The sequence below is a fragment of the Lissotriton helveticus genome, chromosome 2_2 (assembly GCF_964261635.1).
Source record: "Lissotriton helveticus chromosome 2_2, aLisHel1.1, whole genome shotgun sequence".
In the NCBI taxonomy this organism is placed as follows: Eukaryota; Metazoa; Chordata; class Amphibia; order Caudata; family Salamandridae; genus Lissotriton; species Lissotriton helveticus.
In genome coordinates, this window is record NC_136060.1 from 444,963,946 (window position 1) to 444,990,934 (window position 26,989).

Here is a 26,989-nt window from a genome sequence, read left to right on the forward strand (position 1 = left end):
TTGGCTGAATTGTTGATGTGGTTTTTCATTGACATGTTTTTGTCCAGAGTGATGCCTAGGGACGTTACGGAGTTAGGCAATGTGAAAGAACAATTTAGGGCATCCAAGTTCTTGAGCCAGTCTTAGATTGGTAGAGGGTTGTTTTGGAGGGAGAAAAGTAGTCATTCAGTTTTGTTAGGATTCAACTTTAAGTGGTTGGTGTTAAGCCAAGTTTGTATCTTGCTTTGTGTAGTATTCAGAAGTAGGATGTCACTGGGTGATTTAATTATGTAGTAGAGTTGGGTGTCATCGGCATAAAGGTTATATCTGACCCCTGCTTGGTTCAGGATAACAGTAATGGGTTCCATGAAGAGATTACAAAGGGATGGGGAGAGAATTGAGCCTTGGGGTACACCATGAGGAACTAGTGTAGGTTTCAAGAGACAGTTATTGATTTTTATTTGTTGCGAGCGATGTTGCAGGTAAGATGTATACCACTCTTAGGACTGTGCCATTGATAACAGTGTGGTTTTTGAGTGTCTCGAGTAATGCAGGGTGATTTCCGGTATCAAAAGCCGCAAATCAGTCAAGTAGGATTAGGAGGCATGCGTCATCTTCATCTAAGGATCTGTGAGAGATGTGTTAATGATTTTTGTCCAGGACGGGGTGATGATATGGTTGAGGTTTTGAACTACTGTGGACGGAAGGGGGCCAGTAGTGTGGGTTGTTGGCTTCAGGTTCACATTTATATTGAAGACTTCATTTTCTTTCATGGGTTTGAAGCAGACCAATTAGCACCGGTTTCCAGTTGAATGAGATCATAGTTCACATTAGTTTTTCTTGGGGCCATTCAAACATTGGTTACATCTGGAGGGAGAGCTACCGTGGCGGTATGTAAGACAGTGAGGTAGGTTGGTAGGGATGTCAGATTTGTGACTTGGATAATGGTTTGCTCAATTTTCTTGATTTTATCAGTTAAGAAGTTTGCAATTTCTTCACAGCGTTTATTAGTGACTGTTACTTCGTATGGGGGCTGTAAGGGTGGTCTGTCATTGAATGATGTTGAAGAGCTCCCTAGGTCTGCTCTTAGCGCTGTCAAGATGGTTGCGAAAGAAAGTGGCTTTTTCTCTAGAGATGTGTTTCTTATAAGAAAGTTTAGCAGTTCTTAGGAGTGAGAGGTGCACTGTACATGGGGTTCTGTTTCCATATCCTTTCTGACTGCCTGAGTTGTCTCCTCTCGTTGTGAAGATCCGAGTTGAACCTGGATTTTGATTGGATTTTTCAAGATTGTTTTAGTTTTAGCGGTCAAGTCATCACTGTATTATAGTAGGCTGAAACTTGAAAACATTTACCTCTTGAAAGTAAAATACACTTTTTTCAAACTTCCAGGTCCCACCGTAGAACTGTGGGCCCTGGAAAAGTAAGAAAGTCTTCATGGGATTAAGCAGCACTGTGTCTTGAATCTATTGGTCCCACTGGAGTACAGTAGTACCAAAGGGAAACAAAATAAATTATAATGAAAGCTCCCATATGATTACCACTTAGGGAAAACTACTGGAAAAAATGATCCCACAAAAAAAAAGCACGAAGCAAATTCCTGAAGAGAGGAAGATTGCATCCCAGAGAAACATTGACAAATCAGCTTCTGGATTCACTGTACAGCAGCTGCCACAAACACTCCATCTGCAGGCTGTACCCAAGCTGGAACATCACCTGGTATAAATGTGCCACTGCTAACCTCTGGCGCAGCACAACCATCTAAGAATGAAAAGAAGTCATTGATGTGAATGTTCTTTTCCTACCAAGCTGGGCAACAAAAATGAATGTCGAAGAAGTTGAGTTACAGGCACTTGGTGCAAATAGGTGCTCTGAGGAGGGAGGGCAAACCATACCAGGATTTCATGAGAATTAGTGAAGTGTGGAGGCACCTGAGGGCAATGCACTAGAGCAACAGCACACTTTCCACAACAGAGAAAAGTCGCAAAGGAGCAGGAGGAGGTGACTTTGCATCACTGTAAATACAACATCAACAGTATACATACTGCAAACATTGCCTGAAAGATGTAGCTTAAGGAAAGAAGCATAGCTGCCAAGGTATCAGATTGCGTATGTGTGACATTTTTATAACTCAGTGTAAATAAGAGGGTCATTCAGTGACTATAGCGACACTTTCTCGTGAACAGTATAAAGTCACTCACACTTAGTAGTAGCATGGCACAGCCTAGGTCAGACACTTGTTGCAGAGCAGGACTGCAGAGAAACAATACATTAAACAGAGATTGCCTACCTTAGCTAGTTTGCCCCTCCCTGGTAGGGAATCAGTCAAATTAATGGCATGATCAGCTCATGATTGATTGACAGAGTCTGTCCTGGCTCTCTGCCACGTGGGAGAAAAGGACGACAGAAGGATGTGAGGGAGGCTCCAGCAGGGATCTTCTCTCTCTACAGTTCTCCAGTTAGGCCTTTTACTGCAGTTGAGACTAACACAGTTTTTGGCATGTATTTAGAAGATTTCTTTTGCGGCTGGACAGCCACATGTGTTCCATACTATGGTTTTAGCAGGGGCTGTTTTTTCATATTAATTAGTTATTGTGTGATTTTGTGTTTTTGTTTTCAAATCCTAAACATCTTGTTGTACACTAGCATCATCTTGTGGTGTTTGAACAACAGCACTCAAGCTCAGCTTTTCTGCCGCCCGTCCCAGCAAAGCGAAAAACTGAAACTATCCCATTTCAGGATACAGTTCCTTTGCATGACAATCTCAGGCAATGCAGGAAAGTTACTGGAAATTAGTTCTTCTAATGCGAGATGCGTGGCACTTGGCAGGGTCGAAAGAATAAACATACTTTTGCAAAAGCCATGCAGGACCATCCAGAAAAAGACAAACACTTACATAAGAAATTAAAAAAAATATATCAGATAAAAAGTATGAAACAAATAAAATGTAAAAAAAACTGCAGCAGTTCAACACTGAAAAAGTTTTTTAAAAAGTGAAAAAGTTTCAAACCAAAAAAAGTTTAAAAACCTATCCAAACAAATACTGCAAACTATCAGTCCGGTAGAAATAAACTCTTGCATCCAATTCTGCCTGCCCAATACTAGAAGCTGTGTGCAGAGAGGATCAGCCTGGATGCTTGCAGAGGATTTGTGTAAAGTCTGTCCAGAGTCCAGACGTTGTGCTCAACTCCCGCTGTGCATAGACTTAAGATGCACAGTGTGGTTGCCCACTTTAGGATGGTGTTACACATACTACATTGAGAATATGGTTAAAATAAACTGAAGCTCAGTGAAGAAACCTAATGTTAAATAACATTATAGTTAGGTATGGCAATAGGATGATAATTTGCTGAATGAAACTCAGCAATCCACTGAAAAACAAAGTTTAAATAAACATTATAGTTAGTTGACAGAATGAGATAAGAACTAATGTGTAAAAATAAATAACAACACTGAAATTGGCCAGTTATACTTTAGTCAACTAAGTATAACATGTACACTTGTCATGCACTGCATATGACCTCACATATTGCACATAGGTGTTGGAATTATGGACGCGGGGGAGTGCTACAATACCCCAGAATAACCGTGCTGGAGTTCAGAAGTTGAATGAGAAAATAATGCATTGACATTTTGTTATGATCTTATCACATTTGCTGTGTGTTTGAGGGTGGAGGACAAATGTCAGGCTATGTCTTCAGACAAATAGCTCCTTTCTCTTTTAAAATAGAGATTAGTGTTTACTTTCCTTTCTTTGACTGCAAAGTGAGAGGATTTTGCAATGTAATGTAATTTTGATTGGGGAGTGGCAATGTGAAAGGAACAGCTGTGGGATGTCATTTCTTTCTAACATGCAGCAACATTTAAATACCTGTAAAGGAATTGTAGAAATATTTCAAAATATATTTCCAGTTAGAAAAGCACAAAGGAATCACATAATTTTTGTAATTCTGTAGTGTGATGGGCAAAACAAATGAAGGCACTTTACTCGGTGATGAACAAATAATACATTTTTGCTGGAACCTGATTTCCACAAACATTACCGTTTGTGCAATATATAGTTTTAGCAGTAAAACTGCACGCCTTTGTAGTAGTAAAACTTTATTTCGGCCAATTGGCCATGCAAGTACATAAATCAAAATAGAGAATCCCCAGTCTTTAGAACATATACTAAATATACATTCCACATCTAAACATTCCAATACTGTGCAGAAACTTTTATTAGCAACAGGATGTTGTTACTGTATTAAAATATGAATAAACAAAAACAACACGGGCACATATTAGGCAAGTAAGAAATACAAAATAATAGCATAACTAAAAATAGTCATATGAAAGAGAAAACAAAACAATAAAGGTTGAGAAATAAACGAGGGTTCAAGCCTTACGAATAGTCAATTTTTTTTAATCATGTATTAACATATGACTGTTTTTATGTACTTGTATGGTTTTTTGACTAAAAACCGAATACAGTTTATTTGATTTGATACACTTGTTCTTTGCATGACATTTGGATTGTTCACACTCCTTATGACCTCAGGGATGTAACACTGATGGCAGCACCTGTGCTGTAAAAATTGGTCCATCAGCACTAATATTACATCGTTGGTTGCACATTAAATGACAACTGATGAAATCACTGATCACATTTCAAAATGCATCACTGATTACATCATCCAAGATATTGATACTCACACTACTCCATAATCTCACATTATTTTTTTGAAAAACTTTCATAGTAATAGGGTGTTCAGTCATAATCAGCAGAAAATTACTGTGTGTACATGTGATTCAATGGAATGGATGTAGTGCAGGGCATGGAGCAGAGTCTGGTTCTGCATGACGAAATGTATATTGTGAAGTTTTACCTACTGGTACATTTCAGCTGTAAGCAGTACTCTATGGTAAACAATGTAAATGCTGAGTGCTCGAGTTGTGGATTGCAGCAGCAAATTTCAAATTAGGTTGTGACTTAAAACCAAAGCCTGTCGCCAAACATTTGTGAGAAAAGTCAAAGGTTTTAAACACAGTAGATTATCCAGCCATGTATTTGTGGGCAGATGTCCATGTTAAATTGTTATCACATATTGCTTAAGACAAAATATATGTAAAGTGAATGTTTATTTTCAGAAAGTTCCTGAAGATTTGTAGGTATTTCCCATTGTTGAAGAATGAGATATTAAGATATTCCGCTATCATGAATGATCTCATCAGTAATGTCACCAATGATGTAGTTTAATGTCTCATGAGTCATGAAATATTTGAGGTCATAAGCAATGTACAACAACAATACTATAACTGGAGAATTTCAGTTCTTTTCGTTTTTAAATGTCATTTCTTGGGTCATTCTATCAAATACCTATAACAGTACTTTTTGTTTTCTAATTTTATAATGTATATGTGTTTATATAATGATGTGTGATCAAGGCTGGTAAAGCCGAAACGCATTACAGGCAGCAGAGAATAAGAATCAAGCACTAAATTACCAAGGAGTGGTGTGGTGTATTTTCCCGAGGTGGCTGTCCGATCCAGGAGCAGGATCTGGTACTTGAGATATATAAATATATATATAACCTACTGGTGGTCGCCAGTAAGTAGTTATATTTAGGACCATTTCGATAGGAAAAGCTTTGTTTGACTTGCCTATATCTTTGGTGCTGTTTGACAAATCTACCAAATATTTTCAAGATAAGTGCCCCAGTGATTATTGTTGCACATGGAAAGTTTCACAGTGATCCATCAAGCAGGGATTGAGAAAATGTGGGGTCAGAAAAAGGTTCGCTTCCCATGTTATTTCCTATAGGACCTTTAGTCGTAGCTGCAACCTGAAGTACTGGATGGAATTAAACAAATGTGGCAAAGCAGTAGATTTGGTTACACAGATCATGCTTTCAGTTATTTGGTGTAAATCCGTTCAGCAGTTATTTTTTTAAAAGTTAGTGATATCTGCGGCCATGACGATTTTACAAAAAAAGACGAGCTCGTGTAGGGAAATGAAGAGCTCTGATTGGCTGCCAAAACTTCAACCAGGAAGTTTTAGCAGCCATCTTGGGACTCGGCTTCAGTCGAGACCAGCAAAATAGAACATTTTTTTTTTTAAAAGCAAAGGGGGCAGGGTAGCAATACCCTCACACCCTAAAGTTGGTTATGGGGTATTAGAGTGAGCCTGTACGGTTAAAAAAGCATTCTTTAAAAAACTAAATTTGCTGTGAAATCATGATATTCACAAATTTGGTGAAGAACAAAAATAAGCACGGACTCCAGCACTGGTTTTTAATTACGCCAGATCCTGAGGACATACCTTGAAAATAGAAGAAGGGCACACGGTGCCCCCTTCTTAGGTATTATCAAAGTTCCAAGGACCTCCACCCCCCCAGGGAACTGCTTATAATGTAGGTGGGTGGGCCTGCTGAGCCCACCTGCGCCCCGGTGACCACCACCTCCCTGGGGCTAAATGAAATTATTGTGGGGAGCCAGTAGGGCACCCCTGCAGTCCCTGGTATCGCCACCTCCCGGGGCAATTGTTTCAAATTAAGGGGGCACATGGTCCCCTGCAGCCCTGGAGACCATCACATCCCCGAGGCTGTGTACTGCAATGGAGGGGGCCACACGTCTCCCCTCCTGGAGCCACAGGTGGCCGTGGGGACGGCTTTACTGCTCCCACCAAGTCACAGCAAGCGCTCCGCTTCCAGCAAGGGATAGCTGAATTGCTTTCAGACACAGGGAGCTGCATGTTTAGCAGCTCCCTATGTCTGAAAACAATGATGGCTCCTGCAGGAGGCGTGGAGCTTGCAGGGACTGCAGGGGCATTCATGCTCCCCCTTCTGACCAAATGGAGACGTGGTGCCCTGGGGACACCCAGCAGACATGGCCAAGCACCGGGGGATGTGGCCCGGTGCCAAAATCAGCCTGTTGGAACGGCATGGCCCCACTTCTCCATCAGAAAAAGGCCAGGCCCCAGCGGATGGAGTTTCCCGGCCAAAAGCAACACGGGGAAGACTCCCCTACTACAACTTTAAAATTGTTTTTAAATGCTGGACCCTGGAGCAGGGGGTCTCCAGGCCAAAAGCGGCCCGGGCAGTGGGCTACATGGCCCCCTATTAGAAATAGGCTGGACCATGGGGTATTGGGCCATAGGACAGCAAAGCTCAGAGAGGGGGACCACATGGCCCACCTTCCCACTGCAAAAATGTCCTGGCCCGGGGAGGGATGATGGGGCCCGTAGGGCCCAAATCGGCCCACGAATGAGGACCACATGGCCAAATCCCCTAATAAATAAAAATACATTTAAACAAAGTCTGGCCCAGGGGAAGCGCCAGAAGCCCCGCACCCTTTCTCAATCACTCCGCAAAGGGGCCTCCAGATGCACAACATATTGGGGGATGAAGTGCCCTTGGATGGTGTGTAGTGTAGGTCCGATAGTACCCTTTCATACAGGACCTACGCTGTTTACGGATAACATATACTGTGGGCTTGGTGGTAAACTGAGTCTGTACACCCCTACCGAAGTGCTACTAGAATCTCCTGTTATCAGAGAGATTCGTTTTTGCAACTTCAGAACATAATAACTTCAGACTCGTGGAAACAATATACTACTTTTCACCCAGTCACTCGTGCTTTCTTGTTTTGCTCTCAGAGAGATAAACAGAAGAAACAGTTGAGCGTGTTTACAATATGAATTTATTGTACCGTTGTTCTTTTCATGTAAAATAAGTGCACTGCTACAACTGTAACACAGTAGCAGAGATATAGAACCAGCAGAACAGTGAATAAGAAGAAATAGTATTGTTCTACCATTTACAATAGTCATGAACACATACATGAATATGAAATGCATTTATAAAATAAAGAGCATACTCCTAAGATGCCTGTCTAGATGTACCTAGGTACACCTAGCATGTGAGTAGGTGTGAAATAGCCTAAGTCTAAGAGCCTAAGTCTAAGAGCCAAGAATCCCACTGGGCTTTAGTCGAACCCCCATTCCTGAATAGTGAGAGAGTGGGACTTCGTCCTGGACATGAGTTGGACACCACGCAAGGGATCGTCAGACCACTGTCAGCTGGAGATATAGCATGCCGGAGCTGCAGCGTCTCTGGTCAGTATGTTAGCCTTGAAGTCTCGGTTCCCTTCCGCTTATTGATAGCAATAGACTGTATTTATACAGTCTATGTGCGTATGTTCCCCAATGTTCAGTATGAGGATGATGTTGGGGAGTGTAAATTATTCATATGTGCTAAGGATGACGTCTTAGCAATATCGATTGGACCCACCCTCGGCATGGAACTAGGTGAAAGGTTTAGTCCATAAAAGGCTACAGTCCTTATAAGGCATTCTGTCCATACAAGGCAGTACTTATTTGGAGTTATGTCCTTATAAGGCTCGTTCATATGAAATGACAGGGGGATGATGTAGGAAAAGTGTACGATGTTCACTAGACCTATATCAGGGTACCGATATGAAATATAACAGATGGGGGTTCTTGGGGGCCAACAACCCTTCCCATTACCTCCAGTAAGTCCCATACAGTGGGATTGCTGAGAAGGCATCAGAGGCCCTGCCCTCTTTCTCTACCACTCTGCAAACACGCTGCCTGGTGCGCTACTGGTTCAGGGATGGAGTCCACTTGTATGCTGAGGGTGCTTGGGGGCCAAGAACCCCTCCTGTTACCTCCAGTAATTCCCACACAGCTGGCTTGCTGAGAGGTCATCAGAAGCCCCACCCCTTTTTCCACTACTCTGCAAACACTCCTCCTACTGCTCTACTGGTTGGCAGATGAAGTCCCCTTGCATACTGAGGGTCCTTGGGGCCAACAACCCCTCCTATTTCCTCCAGTAAATCTCATGCAGCAGGATTGCTGAGAGCTCATAGGAGGCCCTGCCCTCTTTCTCCACAAGATAGAAAATAGGGTAATTTTATTTTTAGAAATTCACTGAAAAAACAAAGATTTGAGGGATACTATACTTTGGAATTAACATTAAAACATGTTAGAAATTCATACAAAAAAACAAAGGTTACATGAACAATACAGTTGGGAAATAGACTTTAGAAAACCTTAAAAATTCACAGAGAAATACAAAGGTTACATGGGCAGTATAGTTAGGAAATAGATTTTTTTTTAAACTTACAAATTCACAGAAATGAATAAATGTTATAGTAACGTTATAGTTAGGCTACTCATACAAAAACAGAGAAAGTCAAAAGTTATAGTTAGCTGAGCTAACTATAACTTACGCCCCCTCTATGCCCTGTTTATGACCTCATATATTATACCACTGATTACAGGGTCAGTGACATCACTCATGACATCTCAAATGACATCATTTATGACATCGCTGATGACATCGCTGATGACATCTCAAATGACATCACTGATGACATCCATTGAACCAGTCAAACACCCAGTTACACCCCTCATAGACCAACTGCCACTCAACCACTGACATTCCCATTTGCAGACCCATACAAACAGTGACACACCTCCTCATTGATCCATACAGCAACTAACACATCAACTTACCCATACAGACACTAACACAACTGCTAACTCACATTTATAGTCACTCATGCACCCACTCACTGACCAATACAGCCACACACAGATCCAGTCATACAGACATACAGACACTTACACACCCATTCATGCACCCATACAGCCATTCTTATACGGAATCAGTCACCCATACAGATACTCAGATACCTTCTAACTCATCCATACACTCACACATCTACTCACTCACCCATACAGTTACTCATACATTGACTCAATAATTCATCAATATAATAAAACATGCACTAACTCATCTATACAGTCACTGAGACAAGCACTTACAGCCTGATTCATCAAGCCGAATTGCGCTCGCACCATTGCGAGCGCAATTTTTGCATTTGGGATTCATCATCCCAAATGCAAAAATCGGTAATTGCTAATTCGCTAAATTGCGAGGAATTACATTTAAGGAATCTCTATTTGAGATTCCTTAAATGCTATTCATCAACCATTTTTAAATTGCTAATTCGCAATTTCGGGCCGCTATTTACCGAGAGGTCAGACCTCTCGGTAAATAGCAAAAACTTAGAAAAATGCTTTTAAAAGCATTTTTCTAAGTTGCATGTTGCACACACACATGTCCTTTGGACATGTGTGTGCGCAACACCAGTTTCAATTTGCATTTAAGGGGTGCTACAGGGTGTCCTTTGGACACCCCTGGCACCCTTTAAATCGCTATCTTATTTGCGAGTAGCAAATTGCTAATCGCAAATAAGGCATACTCCCCATTCATTCCTATGGGCCTTTTGGCCCATAGGAATGAATGGGGAGTTATTCCTTATTTGCGATTAGCAATTTGCTACTCGCAAATAAGGAATGTGTAGGAATCGCTATTTATTTAGCAATTCCTACATGAATACCGTTTTGCGAGTCCTTAATAGTGATTCGCTATGAATCGCTATTAGGGGCTCGCAAAACGGCCCGTTGATGAATAAGGCTGATAGTTTCCAATACATCTTCTCTCACATGCTCTCACTCACACATACAGTCTCTCACACACCCATTCACCCACTCACCGACTGTATGGGTGCATATTCATGCACCCATACAGTCACTCATGTACCCTGTTACTGACCCATACATATGGTTATGTACCTGCTCAGTCACCCATTCAGCTACTCATGCAACCTCTTATTTACCATTTACAGCCACTGATATACCCATTTGATCACCAATACAAAAACTCACACAGACACTCACTCATGTATACAGTCTCTCACATACCCACTCTCTCTACAATATACCACTTGCACACCCACTCACTCCCTCATACAGGCACTCCCACAGCAACCTACCTTAATATATATGTTTAACACTCAGTAAAATTTAGATAATACTCTCACTGGATGATATTATCAGTGATGTCATCAGTGATGTCAGACCATGTCATATGCAAGGTCATAAGCAGTGCATTGTAGGGAGTTATGTTATAGTTAGCATAGCTAACTATAACTGCTGAATTTCTCTGGTTGTGTATGAGTGAAATGTGAGCCTAACTATAAAGTCCCTGTAACCTTTGTTTTTTTCAATGAATGAGTAAGGTTTTATATTTATATATAAATGCATACATATAAATCTCTATTTATCTATCTATCTATCTATCTATCTATCTATCTTTCTATCTATACATCTAAACAAAACTCTTTCAGGCATAGAGTGCCGCATAAATTATGCAAAACAGAACTGGGTACTTCACAAGTTTAGATGGCGAGCATCTCCTGTTTAAAGCACCCTACAACACCAGCAAATTCGCTCATCTCAAATGTCTGCTTTTCTATCAACGTTTTTAAGCCTAGGATTAGCACAGTGCCATCCATACGGAGATAGAAAGTGCCAAAGTAGTTTGCCATTTATAAAGCAAAGTCTTGATGCATAGCATTAGCAAAGTGCCATCCACACCGAGCTGTAAAATGACAAAAGCCTTTTACCTCTCCAGGCATAGTATTACAGCTTTGGATTGAGAAAACATCATCTAAATCAACCTGGAATAAATAAAAACGCTGACATGTGTTTCACTATCATTACAGCTCTTCAGAGAGGTTTAGCTTATTCCAGACACAAGGGAGCACCCAGTATAAGTCAAAACAAAACCCTTTTAGGTGTAGAGTGCTGCATATATTATGCAAAAAAGAAGTTGAGAACTCTGGGCAGTTCCCAAGTTTAGGTGGAGGGCAGCGCCTGTATAGAGCAACCTACAACACCAGCGACACTGTGAATGTATATACATTAGTGGAGTTCACCAATAGGTACTTATAGTTAGGATTGCTTTTCCATAGACAAGTGAGTTTTTTTGTTTGCTCATAACTTTAATGCCATTTGACGAACATTTATGAAACTTTCCCAAAAAAGCAAATTCACTTCAGCTCCTTCCTGGAAAGTTTAGTGGTGATCTGTCATGTGGGCCCTGAGAAAAATGGGGATCCCAAAAGCAGACTTCCCCATGCATTTTCCATCGATTAGTTTAAGCAGAGCTACCGCAAAACTAATCAACGGAGTTACATTAAATTTGCCGGGAAGCTAGTCCTTAGTGCTCAGATTGAGCTTTTTTTGATTTGGTGTAAATCTGTTCATAAGTTTCGAGAAATGAAGGTTAAAAAATATTTACAATCTGTACTGTTCGATTCAAGAAATTCTCGCAAGCCCCGTACCCTTTTTTGCTATTTTTGGCCGCAGTGAATGTGGCCCCTGAGAGCACAGAAGGTTCAGGTTGGGCCTGCATTACCCCTCCTCTTAGAATTTGGCCTTGGGAATTGGGGCTGCATACCACCTCCCCTGTTTTATTTTATTTGCCCCAGGGAATGGGGTCCCCAGGGCCTTTTAAGACTTGGGGAGGGGGACCATGTACGTGAACGCCCTTCCCTTTTTATTGGGATTTGGCCTTGGATTCCCCAGGTGACAATTAAGGCTCAGGGAGGGGGACTGCACGCCCCACCCCTTAAAGTATATGTTTTGGCCCCAGTCCAGGGGATGGGGTTCCCGGGCATAAAGGACAACTGTACACCACAGACGCTAAGGGCTGTGAGTCTCATTTTGAGTTGCTGAATTTCATTTAACCAGAGATTCATGTGTAACCATCAATATATGTATGCAGAAATGTCTTCCTGTAGATTTACCTCTGTAAATTTGGCCCTTATTGTTTAAAACACAGGTTGCCAAATGGATCTGTTTCTGTTTATTGAAACCTAATTTCAGATAATTGCCATTGGTAGATGTTTCGCCCTATTAACACGAGCAAATGTGGAAAACACTGAGTGGAAAGATGTACCTTACTTATTTCGGATTATTATCTGTGCAAAAAAAGCCAATTTGGGTCATTACTGTCTTTTCGTTGCTTTTACCTTTTGATCTGATATTCTAAAAATAATTGCGTGGGCTGTCCAATCAATCTGAGTGGGTTACTGCTGGCCAGCTCCTCTGCTGGGCTTCACGCCTGCACTAGAAGGCTCCCTGCTGCACTGCACTGCTGGAGAAGTTTAATTGAAATCCATTACTGCTTTTCCTATTACACTCCATGTCGAAATCAAGCTGCAAATATGTTAACAATATTATCAAATCGAATAGGTACTCCTCTGGCAAGTATTCATTGGTGCTGGAAAGGAGGGAATTACCCCCACAACTGATCAATAATATTTATTATTTTCCATGAAAGGAAATCTCTCCTAGTGTTGCCATTTACTAGGGTTTTATCTAAGTGTAAGCTGGTACTGAGCATTTAGTATTAGTAGTTGCATATGACAAACTGCAACCGTTTAAATTTCAAAACTGGAAAACCCCAAGCTGTTAACACTGTACATGTTGCTTAAAAGGGGAAACAACCTTTACAACGCAACTTTCCAACGCACTACCATTACAACAAAACTTTTACAACACAAGATCCATTACATCGCATGCCATTACAACGCAACCATTACATCGCATGACACTACAACCGATACCATTACAACGCATACCATCACAATGCATAGTACCCTTACACTATCCAAAACTTACCCTACTGTTGCACCCCCTGAAGTTAGAATAGTCATTTTTACCCCTACACTATCCAACACTTACCCTACTGTTGCACCCCCTGCAGTTAGAATAGTCATTTTCACCCCTACACTATCCAACACTTACCCTACTGTTGCACCCCCTGGAGTTAGAATAGTAATTTTTGCCCCTATACTATCCAATACTTACCATACATGCAATGTAATGGTATGCGTTGTAATGGTATGCTTTGTAAAGGTAGTATGCGTTGTAATGGAATGTATTGTAAAGGTCGTTTTTAGACAATTCGTTGTAATGGCATGCATTGTAATGGAATGCGTTGTAAAGGATGTTGCGTTGTAAAAAATGTGTTGTAAAGGCATGCGTTGTAAAAGTATGCATTGTAACGTCATACAACCGTTAAAAGCATGTGTCTCCCTTTTTGGACAATACTTGTTCTTTATGTATATTTTGAAATGAGTACAAATCAATATATCAACGTACACATTATTGAGCAGAATGTGTTTAACTCATATAAAGAATATTTAATAAATGTTTATGACACTACATTGAGTAACATTGACGCTGATGCATGGCATTATACATTTATAACCCATAGCATTATTTAAATCTGCAGGCTATGATTCAAGCAGACATGGCAACTCACCCCAGATAAGTGGATAACATCCACTTTTCCCTAAACTTTTCATCTATGCTCGGCATCCTTTCCATTGAAAAATGTCTCATAAAAACTAGCAATGGATGACAGATGGTTTCCTCAGAAAAATCCATTGAGTTAATTTTTATTATCTCAAACACCAAAATAAATTTAACCTGGTGGTTTTCACTCCTCAGTCAGGCTCATCTGCCCCAAATGAATATTTTTAGCCTGGGTAGAGAACATGCACATGCTCCCACAACCTGTCTGAACACCGAACCACTGCGCTCAGACCAATCAGGATGCTGTTATCATGCTGATGACAGCAGCGTCATGATTGGCTAGGGGAGTCCGGGAGCCAGCAGATCAGCAAGGATAGAGGAGAGGTGCAGGTCAGCGATGAGCAGGTAAGTCTTTTTTTCCTATTGTTCTAACCCCCACAAATACCCCCACCATTCCCTATCAGCTGCCACTGTACATTTGTCTTCCCTTGAAAGACCTTCACTCGCTGCACATTGAAGCACATGCACAATTGAATCTCTGCTGCTTAGTGTAAAAATCTATGAACCTATATTAATCTGCTCATGAAACAAGTCAACTCAGAAGATCCCAATGATAACATTGTCTCAGGAGAAAGAAGTCTCTCTTAGCGGAATCCCCAAAATTCAAAACTTCTCTAGTACGTCATCGGCCTTTCACTGGTGCTGCACCTAGACTAGATCCTTGGTCTTGTCCAAATAGAGTTCTTTTATGAGCAATAGATAATAGTTTAGTTTGACACTTGTCTCTGTCGATTTCCAGATAGACAGACAGCAGGGATTAAAATAATAAAGAAGACACCTCTGGAAGTAATTACGTGGGTGCCTTTTCTTCCTTCCCCCACCTATAGTTGTAAGTATAGTGTCTTTAATTTTTTTTTGTTTTTGTTCCATAGATACAGTTTTCTGCGCCTTGACCAGTTAGTGTATATGTTTACCTCTAGTTCCTGGTAGAAGAAGATACTGACTACGTTTCATTTAAAGAATTGGTCCCTAGAAAGATACGTGCCCTGAGTGGCATTTTGGATGGACCTCCTTAGGTATTTATTTCCGTTGTATGTGATTGGGTATTTCCAGAATGTTCCTTGTTTTTATTCCATCTTTACACTATGCTTTGATATCTCTGGGTGCACTTTTTCATTCTTTTACACAGTGTTTTGTAAGGCACGTTGTGATTGGCCTCAATTTGGGGTCAGAATATTATTAGACACTTTAAGGTTTAGGCTATCTGGCCGTCACTTCAGTATTCTATAAAACATTTATATAAAGGCTCCCGTGTTTCGTTTGTATGTGTAATTATTTTTAATTACCATATGATATCTGTATGTATATTTGAAAAGGCCTTAAATAATGGAAGACGAATAAAGTATTCTTGATATTGTAGGTTGGTTTGAATATGTGGTTACTCTGAAGCCCAAGTCCTGATGAGGCCCAGAAGTTGGTGGGCTGAAACGCGTCGACAATACAGTGAAGACACTCATAAAAATTTGTTTATATGAATAATTTCAGAGGCATTTTTAAAAAGATAAGGACAGAAGTTTTGAATTTTAAATGCTCGACCAATAGAGTGATCTTTTATTTTAGGAATGCTCAGTAGAGAACTTTTGTGTATAGAGCATCCTCTTTGAATGATACGGCTATGAGAGACAATAAGTGAGGTTTATATCTTGTGGTGCATGTTTATGTGGATTTTGTATATATATGTCTATTGTGATAAATGTTTATGTATATAAATGTAAATATATGGTTTATGTGAATCTTCACTCAAAAAAAGATACAGAAGAAAAAAGAAAAAACGTGGTAATAAATATATACTGTTTGTTCTGAAAACATTTGAAATCTGTTTTTTAGCCATTCCTTTGGTCAGTGATTCCTTGTAAATCAGTAGATTCGTCCTAAAGATTAATACGAGTAGGAGAGGTAATTCATAGTATCTCTTCAACGTACTGTTGTTTGGTTATTTATTCTGTGGCATTAGCTTTTTTGACATATTTGCACCTAGACTATTGGACTCTCTACAAACCCATGCAAGATGCCAGCCTTCTCTTTTTTTCACCTTTAGAAAATTTCAGAAAATTCATCTTTTCCATCTGTCTCCGGACCATGAATTATTTTTTTTCAATACATTTTACAATACAGCTTTTTATGACTCTTTTCTCTCTGTTTTATTGCATCATTGTGGTTTATACTGTTTATACTATTTGGCGCATTTGTGCTATAGAAATCAATAAAATATATACATTGACTATCATTTGCTGTCCTCAAAATAAGTCAGTACGCATATTATAGTATCAACATATAGCCGGGATTGTTCTTGAGGGATCAAAATCTGTTTGACTATTGGCACATCATGGAATGTCAAATTTCCTATTTTGTGCAACCTGCACCGTGGAACAAATAACAGTGATGACTCTACATTTAGAAGTGGAAGACACTGAGGAGCCTATTCACAAAAGCATTTTGGAGTAACTAAAGAAGTATTCCTCTAGTACTCTTTACATGCTGTCATGAATTGACCACAATACAACTAAAATGGGAATTAAAATGGAAATGTTCAGGCTATATTCAGATACAATTAATGCAAACAGAAAAGACCAAGTCCTCTTTGGACTTTTTCAAATAGGGAGTTGGATGTTTCAAGGTTGGTTCACAATGGCATGTTAAAAGTAAGTAAAGGAAAATTCCTGCCCTCAAAAATGATTTGTGAATCCGTCTCTTAATGTTTATATTAATTTACATTATGATAGGTTTTCAGGGTGCTGTCAAATTAGAAATATATCTTAATAAACTTACCTCAACTAACTTATTTGCATGTTCGCGGAAAACCTGGGCATACTCCTTCACCTCCTTTTCGTTACCGCTTTTTGCAGCCTCTATCAGAACAAGCAAGGGCACATTGGTCTCCAGGAATGAATCTGATATGTGGTCCATTACTGCTTTCCTTAACTGAAACAGAACAATAAATTAGGAGAAAAGTTATCAAATGCTTAATCCCAGTTTGTTTACAGCCAGGTGACGATTTCTAAGCTGAACTGTATAGCAATACAATAGTCCCCTATGTAGATTCCACAACAATGTATGCATGTTTTATTTGGGACATTTCATGTGGCTCTTACTGAGCTCTAACAATGAACATTGAGGTTTATTTACCCTGTTTCAAATCTCTGTTTCAACATATTTGAGAATTAAGGCCAATAGTGAAACTTTCAAGCTAGGCCCAAGACACTATACCACATTTCCTTCCAAGCATGCAGAATCACTTGAATTGTATCTTTCATTTCATCTGGTTAATACTTTGGCATCTGTGGCCCAGCTTTTCTACCCAAACCAATAAAACTGATCTTCTCAAACATAATGACACAACTTACCACTTCATGTTTTCAAATTTTTTTTATTATATGTCCGGTGAGCAGCAGGCAATCTTTAAATACGATATACATTTTGGACTAGTACCACAGTAAACAATTAGGAGAACAAGAGAATATTACAATCCCATTTTATTAATTAACTCACTTTAATACTCAGACATAGATATTTCAGGGCTTACAAGAAGGCAGGATACTGACACACCATGTTAGTTAATCCATGATATTTCATAACATATTTTAAGTTGAGGTATTTAAGGCACATCAATACAAATGCTTGACCTATATAGATAGGTTAGCAGCTCTGGATAAATAATACAAGAACATCAAGGGTATCTATAATTACAAAACAGCTGAAGAAAATACACAACAGATGCTACAGCTCACAAGCAAGAAAATGGATAATTATGCAGGAATAATCAAAATGCTTGACAGGCTGAACCCTCAGATTCACTAAATTAACCTGAGCTACAGCACAGAGCAGATAGGCTTAACGTAGGACAATGTTTAAAGTATTTATACAGTACCAAAATGGTAATATAGGGACAACTAGAAATTAAAATACTGAACCAAATGAGAAAACTATACTAATATTTAATACACAAACCAATGCCAAAATGACACAAAACAATGAAAAATATCCAGTAGGGGAAACCAGAGGTATGACTTTTTAAAGTTTTAAGTAGAAATAGTGCCAAAAAGCAAGAAGAGTCAATGATAATCCATGGGAGCAGTAGACCAGGACCTAGGCACAAATTGAGCCTTCATGGAATGGAGACTTGGACAGATGCATTAAGTCCCAATGAAAAGCATGGAAATCTAAGTTCGAAAAAGTGTTCAAGTCCTAATTCAAAAAGTAATTTTGTCCCAATAGTACTTAGGAAAGTGCCTCTGTAAATATTTCAGAGAATCAGAGATCTCTGCGCGGGACAACCCTGAAATTCAACATAGTGGAGCTGCAGGCCAGATACCTTTCACAAGGGTTACTGCTGAGGCTCTGGAGCAAAAGAGTTTCAAAGTTTCCAAATGTTTTATTGGTGCCAGAGCAAACACAGTAGTACACATGCAAAGCCCCCAATTCCTCAGTGAAGGGCACTTAGAGGCTCTATTATGTTATGTTATACCATATTTATATAGTGCACGTTCACCAAACAGGTCTCTTGGCACTAAAGTAGACAGAGGTAGGGTTACAGCAGTAAAATTAGCCATATGCTTGTCTGAACTCCCAAGTTTTCAGGCGCTTCCTAAAGCTCATATAGTTGGTTGCTGATCTGATTTCCAACTGTAGGAAATTCCAAATGTGAGGGCCTATCACTGAGAATCTTTCCCGCCCCACCCTCTTTCTCTTGAATTTGGGTAGCATTAGAAGATTCATGTAGGCTGATCTAAGATTTTGCTTCGGGTATAACTCTGTATTCTTGAAGAAGTTAAGGCTGGACTCATATCGTGCAATGATGTAAATAGGATACAGCCTATTTTCAAAATTGTTCGCAGTGCCACTGGTCAGCTGGTCACTTTAGGATAATGGTCTCTTGGTCCCCCAAGCATCCGCTTAGCTGTGGGGTTCCTCAGGGCTCCTCCCTGAGCCCCACACTTTTCAATGTTTACATGCAACCTCTAGCAGAGATAGTCCATCCCTTCGGGGTGCGTATTGTCACCTACGCGGACGATACCCAATTGGTGGTCTCTCTTGACCACACGGAGGGATCGTCCAACTCCCTGGGTCCCTGTCTAGAGGCTGTTGCTAAGTGGATGCAACTCTCCTGTCTCAAACTTAACGGAGGGAAGACGGAGATTATGCTACTGGGTAACCCACCTCTGACTCCCCTAGCCTCCATTTGGCCCACATGTCTTGGCGTACCCCCCCCCCCCCTAAACAGCAGATAAAGAGCCTTGGTATTTGGCTTGATAAAGCGCTAGACTTTTCGGTCCAAGCCACCAAAACTGCCTCCACGTGTGTAGGGCTAATGAAAATGCTCCGCAAAGTGCTCCCTCTGCTTCCTTTCCAGGCGAGAAGAGTCATGGTTCAGGCCCTGATACTCTCCCGCCTGGATTATGGAAATGCTTTATATCTAGGAGCCCCGGCAGCAGTGACCCATAGGCTTCAAGTCACGCAAAACTGTGACGCCCGATTACTGTTCAACATCCCCCGTTGGCAGTCAGCCAAGAAAGCCCTAAAAGACCTTCATTGGCTTCCAGTGGCTGCGAGAGCACAGTTTAAGGCCATGTGCATTGTGCACAAATCCTTCCACCAAACAGGCCCTGTCATCCTGTTCCCCCTAGCTGTGCCCTACGCCCCCTCCAGAGCCCTCCGCTCTGGTTCACTGCACCTAGCGACCACAACCAAAATCAACAAAGCCCGGTGGGGCGGTCGTTCCTTCTCTCACACGGCTGTGAGGTTTTGGAACTCTCTTCCCTTGGCTCTTAGGGAGAACGCCAACCGGATGGCATTCAGGAAAGCGTTGAAAACTCATCTGTATGCAAAAGCGTGTTAATCCTCCTGGTAGCTCGCCACAGTAATCAGTCTAAAGCGCTGCGAGGCCTCCAGGTAGTTTGAGCGCTATATAAATATAATTTTTCATTTCATTTCATTTCATTTCTTGAAGCTTATTGTGTCCCTGGAGTCAACTTGACTTTTGTGACACGAATCCAGAGCAAATTATTGATAATTCGCCCCACAAGAGTGCAATAAAATCATGTGTCTTACAAAAACAAGCATCAGAAAATAAAATGGGCGTCTTGTGCAACTGATTTCTACCATGCACTGTGTTTTGACACATCATCTCATTTGAGATGTTATAAGTGTTGATATGAAAGCTATGATTTCAAGTGTGAGTTATAGTTGATGTAGTGTGGTGAGTGAGGTGACAACACTGTGTTCTGAGGTGTGCAACATATAGTAATTTGAAGGTGATGCATCAGTTGGGCATTTAAGTTATAAGTAACACTGTGTATGAAGGTGAGCATCTAATTGATCGTTTGAAGGTGCTGCATAAATTATATATTTCAGTTATAGTTATAACTTTAGAATTTCAAATGTTTGTGTTGGTTGTTTCAACAGGGTTTGTAAGGAAATAATAAAAAACAATCCTAACTAGAAGATGTCTGATACATGTTGTGTTTAACCAAATATTTATGAAACGTTCTGCTTTCAAACGTGGATAACATTTGCTAAATTTTACATTGCAAATCATAGGTTACTAAGACCCTGGTTATGAGTGGGGTAATGTTTTCTTATGCCTATGCAAAGCCCTGTTTGCACAGGGATCAGTAATTTGAGTTGGGTGGTGTTTACCAAAGTAAATAATTACCAAGTATTTTAAATACTGCAGCCTTCATTACATTTGAGCAGGTCAAACCTGTAGGAATTCAACAGGGGAAACCAGCACAGTGTTCACCATAACATGTAGATTGTGAAGCATTAAACCCCATAATCTGTATGTTTTTTGCCAAAAACCCGGAATATCTGCTATTTATTACACCCAATAAATTCCGAATCCCACATGGGGTGTGACAAATAGGATCTACTCCTCCAACACACTCAGGGGCATATTATCAAGGGGGTTTATCTCCACTTTTTTGGCTTTAAAAGCCAAGAAAGCGGAGATAAAATGATCTCCCTATTACCTAGCTGTCGCTAACACCAGTTAGCGACAGCTAGTAGGAGATAGCCACCATCTTGGGCCCCGCTTTGTATGTCAGTGAAATTTATCACTAATGACATGCAAAGTGGGCGTGCCAAGATGTTAGTGACTGGAAACAGTCGCTAACATCGCTATCTCCTATTACCAACTTTTGGAGATATTCGCGCTAACCAAAAATAGGCTTACTAGCCCCATCAAGACTCAATCGTAAGTCAGCACTAGTCACCATAGTTTCATAACATGTTTTAAGTCCTACTTAAACTAGCCAGCAAGACACAAACCTCTTTATTTATTATTATTATTATTATTATAGGCTTTTATAGCGCGCTCTGTTACTAAGAAAATAGTATCCTGGCGCGAAAAGGGGGAGAGAAAGGTAGAGGGAGATCCTATGCAGTGATGTTAAAAAGATAGGTCTTCAGTCCTTTCTTGAACAGAGTAATGGAAGGAGCTGTTCTTAGCTGTTGTGGGAGGGTGTTCCAAGCTCTCGCCGCTCTGACTCTAATACAATGGCCCTTAAATGATAAAAGTTATTCTAAGTAATCTGAGAGACGCTGCAGCAGGTAAATAAATGCATCACTGGTTGTGGCATTTGTCTGGTATGGCATTACCTACCCATTCTAAAGAAGTTCTACAATCAGAATGGGAGATAATGTGGTAATATCAATTTTTTCCCATTTCAAGGTGCTAAACTTGGAATATTGCAAAAAATGCTGCCACATTTTACATTTGTATTAGAAAAAGCACAGTATTTTCCAGGTATTTTTTCACATACTTTAATATGTGCCTCATTTGGGATTACCAGTCTGACCAGAATAAGAAAATAAGAGCTCTGTATCATAAACAGCATAAAACTGCCAAAGCCACCACACTGAATTTCCAAAAATTGCTTTCCTCACCAAAAGGTTATATTCACAAAGGGAAATGCTCTATATTTAGGAATGTAAGAAAGACTGTTTATGTTCACAGCATGGATAGCAACCTTGGAATGATATGGGGTACACTTAGCCTGTACTAAAATATGACTTCATTTGAAATATTTTATTTTTTAACCTTTGCTGCTTATCTATTTAATTACTAACTGTAGTCAGTTTCTTCAAATGGTGCTGATCATTCCACTGGTCTAATTCTTTTTTAGGTTGCACCATTCTTGATAATCATATTACATTATTCATATGGTATCTACAGCGCCACTGGAATTATGCGATTCTGTAGCCTGGGCATTTTCAGCATATTTATGAATTTGACGTAATCCATTATCTGCTGCATAATCCACAGATTTGTTTTTTTAATTAATTTTATGTTCTAGCTCAAATGGATCTAAAGTTATTACAATCTTAGAGACCTGTGTTGCTGTGCAGTAGTAGGCCCTTATGCAAAAGTAACTGATCATTATTTAGTTGCCTATTGCTGTATTTGGTTGTTAGACTGGTGCTAATTAGGTGGCATCTTTGCCAGTGTTAACAAGGACAAAACTCCGAAGTAATACTAACACAAAATGTGCTGCAATAGGTCACAAAAATTCCCTTTTCTTGTCACATATTAAGGCAACCATAGTGCATAATGCCATAATTGCAGTTGCCTTGACTGTAAAGGACTTTGGTTTGGGACAATTGTCAATCATATCTTGGATCCGCATGCAGGAGCATTTTATTCTCACTTTCTTTCTGTTGGTTATTTTGGTGTATCCTTCAATCTCCATTGAAATGCACAAGATTGAAAACTACACTCTCACTACACATTTAACACAATTAGTGCCTAATGTACAAAGCTTTTGCAACTCCTAAATTGGTTGCACAATAGTTTGCAACTACGAAAAGTAAACCAGGAAACGCACCAAAGTGTTTTTTGTTTCCATTTGCAAAAATAGAGATGCATACCCAATCTTATTATCCTATCACTATTTTTGTGGCTGGAAATAGCGATTACCTATGTATGATTCCATAATTGTGTTTCTTAAATGGTATGTATTAACGGTTACCAATGTGTGAATGGTTTCCATAGCTGATTTTTCCATTCCAAATTAGCATCCTGTGGGAGCAAGTGGTAATCAAGAAAACAATAAAAGAGAGGAAACACTGTTTTTCCAAAATGGTTGCTCGACACCAGCAAAGGAGAAGACATAGACAGGAGCTCATTTTCACAGTCTTTCTTATTACTTTATTTCAACAGACTGAGGGAGAGATTTATGTATAGACTGAAGAGAAATTTTATTTTAGATCTCATTGCTGATTTAGATATAGTATTGTCTAGGAACAGACACAGGAGTATGTCTGCCCCCACACACATCCAAGTACTTTGTTGCCTTCACCTTTTAGCCTGATCTGGCAGCTATCATAGTGCTTTAGCCACAGCAGTAGGTGTTTCCAAGAGCTCACTTTCACGTTCCTTCAGTAACTTCCAGGACACAATGCTGCTTAATGTAAACAGACATGTTGCATTACTGAACAATCCTGAAGATTTGCAGCAAACAAAGGGGCCTATTATGATTGCGGTGAATCCGCATCCTCGGGGCCGGCGGAAGCCACCGCCGGCCCCGAGGATGCGGATTCACCGCTGCGGGGATTCACAAGACCCCCCGCCAGATTAGGATGGCAGGGGGGTCGGGAAGTCCGTACGCAGCTTTTCCGCCGCGGTCCCGCGGCGGAAAAGCTCTAATATGGTGGCGGTGTCTCTCAGACACCGTCCACCATATTAGGAAATGCTTAAAAACCTGCTTTTCCGCGGCGGATTTTCCGCCGTGGAAAAGCATGTGGAACTTCACTGCGGGGGCCCGTTGCGGGCCCCCTAGGTGAAGGGGGGGTGGGGGGTGCACATGGGGGGTACCTATGGTACCCCCCTGCATTTGTATGCAGAGATCGGCAGGCACCGCGCGGTGCCTGCCGCTTTCTGCATACAAATGCAAAGTATGCATTTTTAACATTGCAGCGGGTGCAGCTTGAAGCTGCACCCGCCGCAATGTTAAGGATTGAGGATGTGACCGCCACCCTGGCGGTCACATCCTAATCTTCACGGGGGGACGCCGCTGCCCATGCGGACGTTCCCCCCTACTCTATGGTGGCGGACGGACTCAGGTCCGTCCGCCATCATAATCGGCCCCAATATTTGTTTTTTTCATATAGTTCATTTTATACTGAGTATAGGCTCTGTGGATGGCACATGCATTTTAATTTGTCCACCAAGTTCCAAGTCTATAGAAATAGGAAAAGGAAGTAGTCTATAAAGATGCAAACTGAATCCAATGCAGGCTGTTTAATAGAGGACCTTGTAGCAAACTTTCAAGGTCCTATACACGACTCATACATTTTAAGGCACTGTGGCCTATACAACCGCCTTTCTACAGGAGACTCTGGTGAAGGCTTCCGAATATGTATTGATTTTAATTTTAGATTTTGCATTTTAAAATATATATTTGCAGTGATTCCAACAATCACATTATGTCTGTGTTAGATTTCAAAGTCTTATTTCATGTCTAGTTAATAAAGACCATTACATGTATTGAAAAATCTGGTTGCCTCAAATGTTCAAAATTTTCAACTAATAAAATCATTCACAGATTTAACAGTTTTGTCAGCTGTAAAGCTGTTGACAAATTTGTTAAAAACATGCTTGCTAAAAGATCAAACTAGAATTATAACAAGGTTTTGTGCAAAATGTTATTTGGCCAAAACTCAATTAACAGTAAGAAGGACTAAACTTCTTACTGTCATAAGGTGAAGATGCATCATTAAATAGAGCTAATTATCTTCAAGCTTGTGTTTCAGACTTTTGAAAAGCATTTTCCATGTTAATTCTGCCAGCCAGTTATGCAATAAATATTGAGAGTCACCTAGGTGTGAGAATGCTTACAAAATACATTCTTGTCTTGAAGACGAGATGTTGCATTCATGCTTTCATTTAATAGATTTTTAATTTTGCCGAAACTGATAGGTAGTGACCAAAGCTTTGTGAGAGGTACGCGCTGGGTCCTTTTGTTCTACCAACATTATTTCTGACCAAATCAGGTGGTCATGGGTGTGTTCTTTGATCTTTTAAGTTAAAAGGACATTCTGAGAAGGCCACTTGCCTCACTATTGTCGGTTTCAATAGCTTAGGCTCTAACAAAATTTGAACTTGCAAAACATTTTTGGTCAAGCGGAACAGTTTCCTGGATGGGCAGTTTGTGATTGTATCTAGGATATTGCCCTCCCAAGTAGTTCCTCAGAGCCATATGGGATGGTTGGGAGTAGCTTTGCTCTTTTTATTCTTAAAATGGGAACTCGAAATGGACCACAGAGGCTCTTATAAAGAGATACAAAGACCCTAAAAAGCAAGCCTTAAATTTTATGAGCGTCTGATGTGCCAAAACATTTCCACATTTTTTTAATAGAATACCCAGATGACTACTGCCAAACATAACTACCTTTATTTTATTTAAAGTGATTTCTATCTCATTGGTTTGGGATTAATCAAGAAACATAGTTATTAATCTCTGAAGGGTGATTTTTGTTTTACTCAGCTGTATTAAATCTTCAGCATATAGTAGACTTGATAGCTGTTTGCATCTAAGATTTGGTGGATGATCATTTATTTTATTCAGAGCTGTCTCTAGATCTGCTATATACAAATTAAATAATAGTAGAGTCAGGACACAACCCTGATTAAGGCAGTGTGTTGCAAAAACTTTTTCATAGACTGACTTTCCACTTCCAGTGTTGATGCACATCAGATATCAGTTTACAGTAAACAAGTTCCCTTTAATAACATGAATGGGTATTGCCCGTAATGCTTCTCTTGGAACCCTATGCAAACTTAAAGTCCACAAAACAAGCACCTAACAAAGAGTGGATTGAATTGTTTTTCTGCGTAATTAAGGATAGAGCCATGATGTTTGATATTGTGTGCATGCCTGGACAAACCCCTGTTTAGTTTATCGGAATTCGTTTTGTCCCATTGTCCAGGCTTCCGAGTCTTGAAGAAGAAACCCTGCAAAGTAGTTTGCTTCAATGTCTAAAAGGGACATTAGTCTACAGATCTCAGTGTCTGATTTTAGCCCTTTTTCAAAATGGGATGAATGATAACTCCCTTTCATGAGCTCCGGACTTCTTAATTTCGCAGACTATAATTATACAGATGAATTGGTTTTCTGGGCCTTAGTTCCATGTGGGATTTAAATAGGGCTTAGAGAGCTCTTTTGGCCCAGTGACTCCTCCATCTGGGGGACGTTTTTTTAAACTAGTTTTTGAAGTTGGATGGCATTATAAGCTGTTAATTTATTATTATCAACTTTACTGCCTTTTGAGTTTTTGTCGCAGATGGACTTCAGAAGGTTCCCACAGCTTGCTGGTTTTTATTTGTGGGGATCGTACTGTGTTCCCCCCAGGTGATTTGATCTGCAGCTTTTGATTCGTGAAAGTACTTTGGGACAGATTTACAAGCCCCTTGCACCACTTTTGCATCACTTTTAACATGGGAAAAGTGACGCAAAAGTGGCGCAAGGGGCTTAAAAATAAGCCTCTTTGTCTTTAGAAACTGAATCCATATGGACTCTGAGATGTTTGCATTATTTGCTGCCCTTTTAAAGTTTGTTTACTGTTGCCCAGAATTTCTTTGTGTTAATTTCTTTATTGATGGACAGTGAAGGTGACCGGAATGAACATTTAAAGTTTAAGGTAAAACTAGTCCCTAAAATTTCAAAGCACTAATTGTGGGCATCTAGTTGTGCAAGACTGTGTCAAGGATAAACAATCTGGCTGACCGCGATAGTACACAGGTTGGATAGAAGAAGTGGATTCAGCCCAGTTGGCGCTTTT

The 26,989-nt window shown here is 40.2% G+C and overlaps 1 protein-coding gene across 1 annotated transcript in view; it reads right to left on the bottom strand.

Annotated features, from left to right (window-relative positions):
* Positions 1 to 26,989, bottom strand: part of CTNNA2 (catenin alpha 2) — a 2,858,593-nt gene that overhangs the window by 874,106 nt on the left and 1,957,498 nt on the right. The window contains exon 9 of the mRNA XM_078679035.1: positions 16,982 to 17,134. Within this exon, the coding sequence (XP_078535161.1) occupies positions 16,982 to 17,134 (153 nt within the window). The remainder of the gene's footprint in view (positions 1 to 16,981; positions 17,135 to 26,989) is intronic.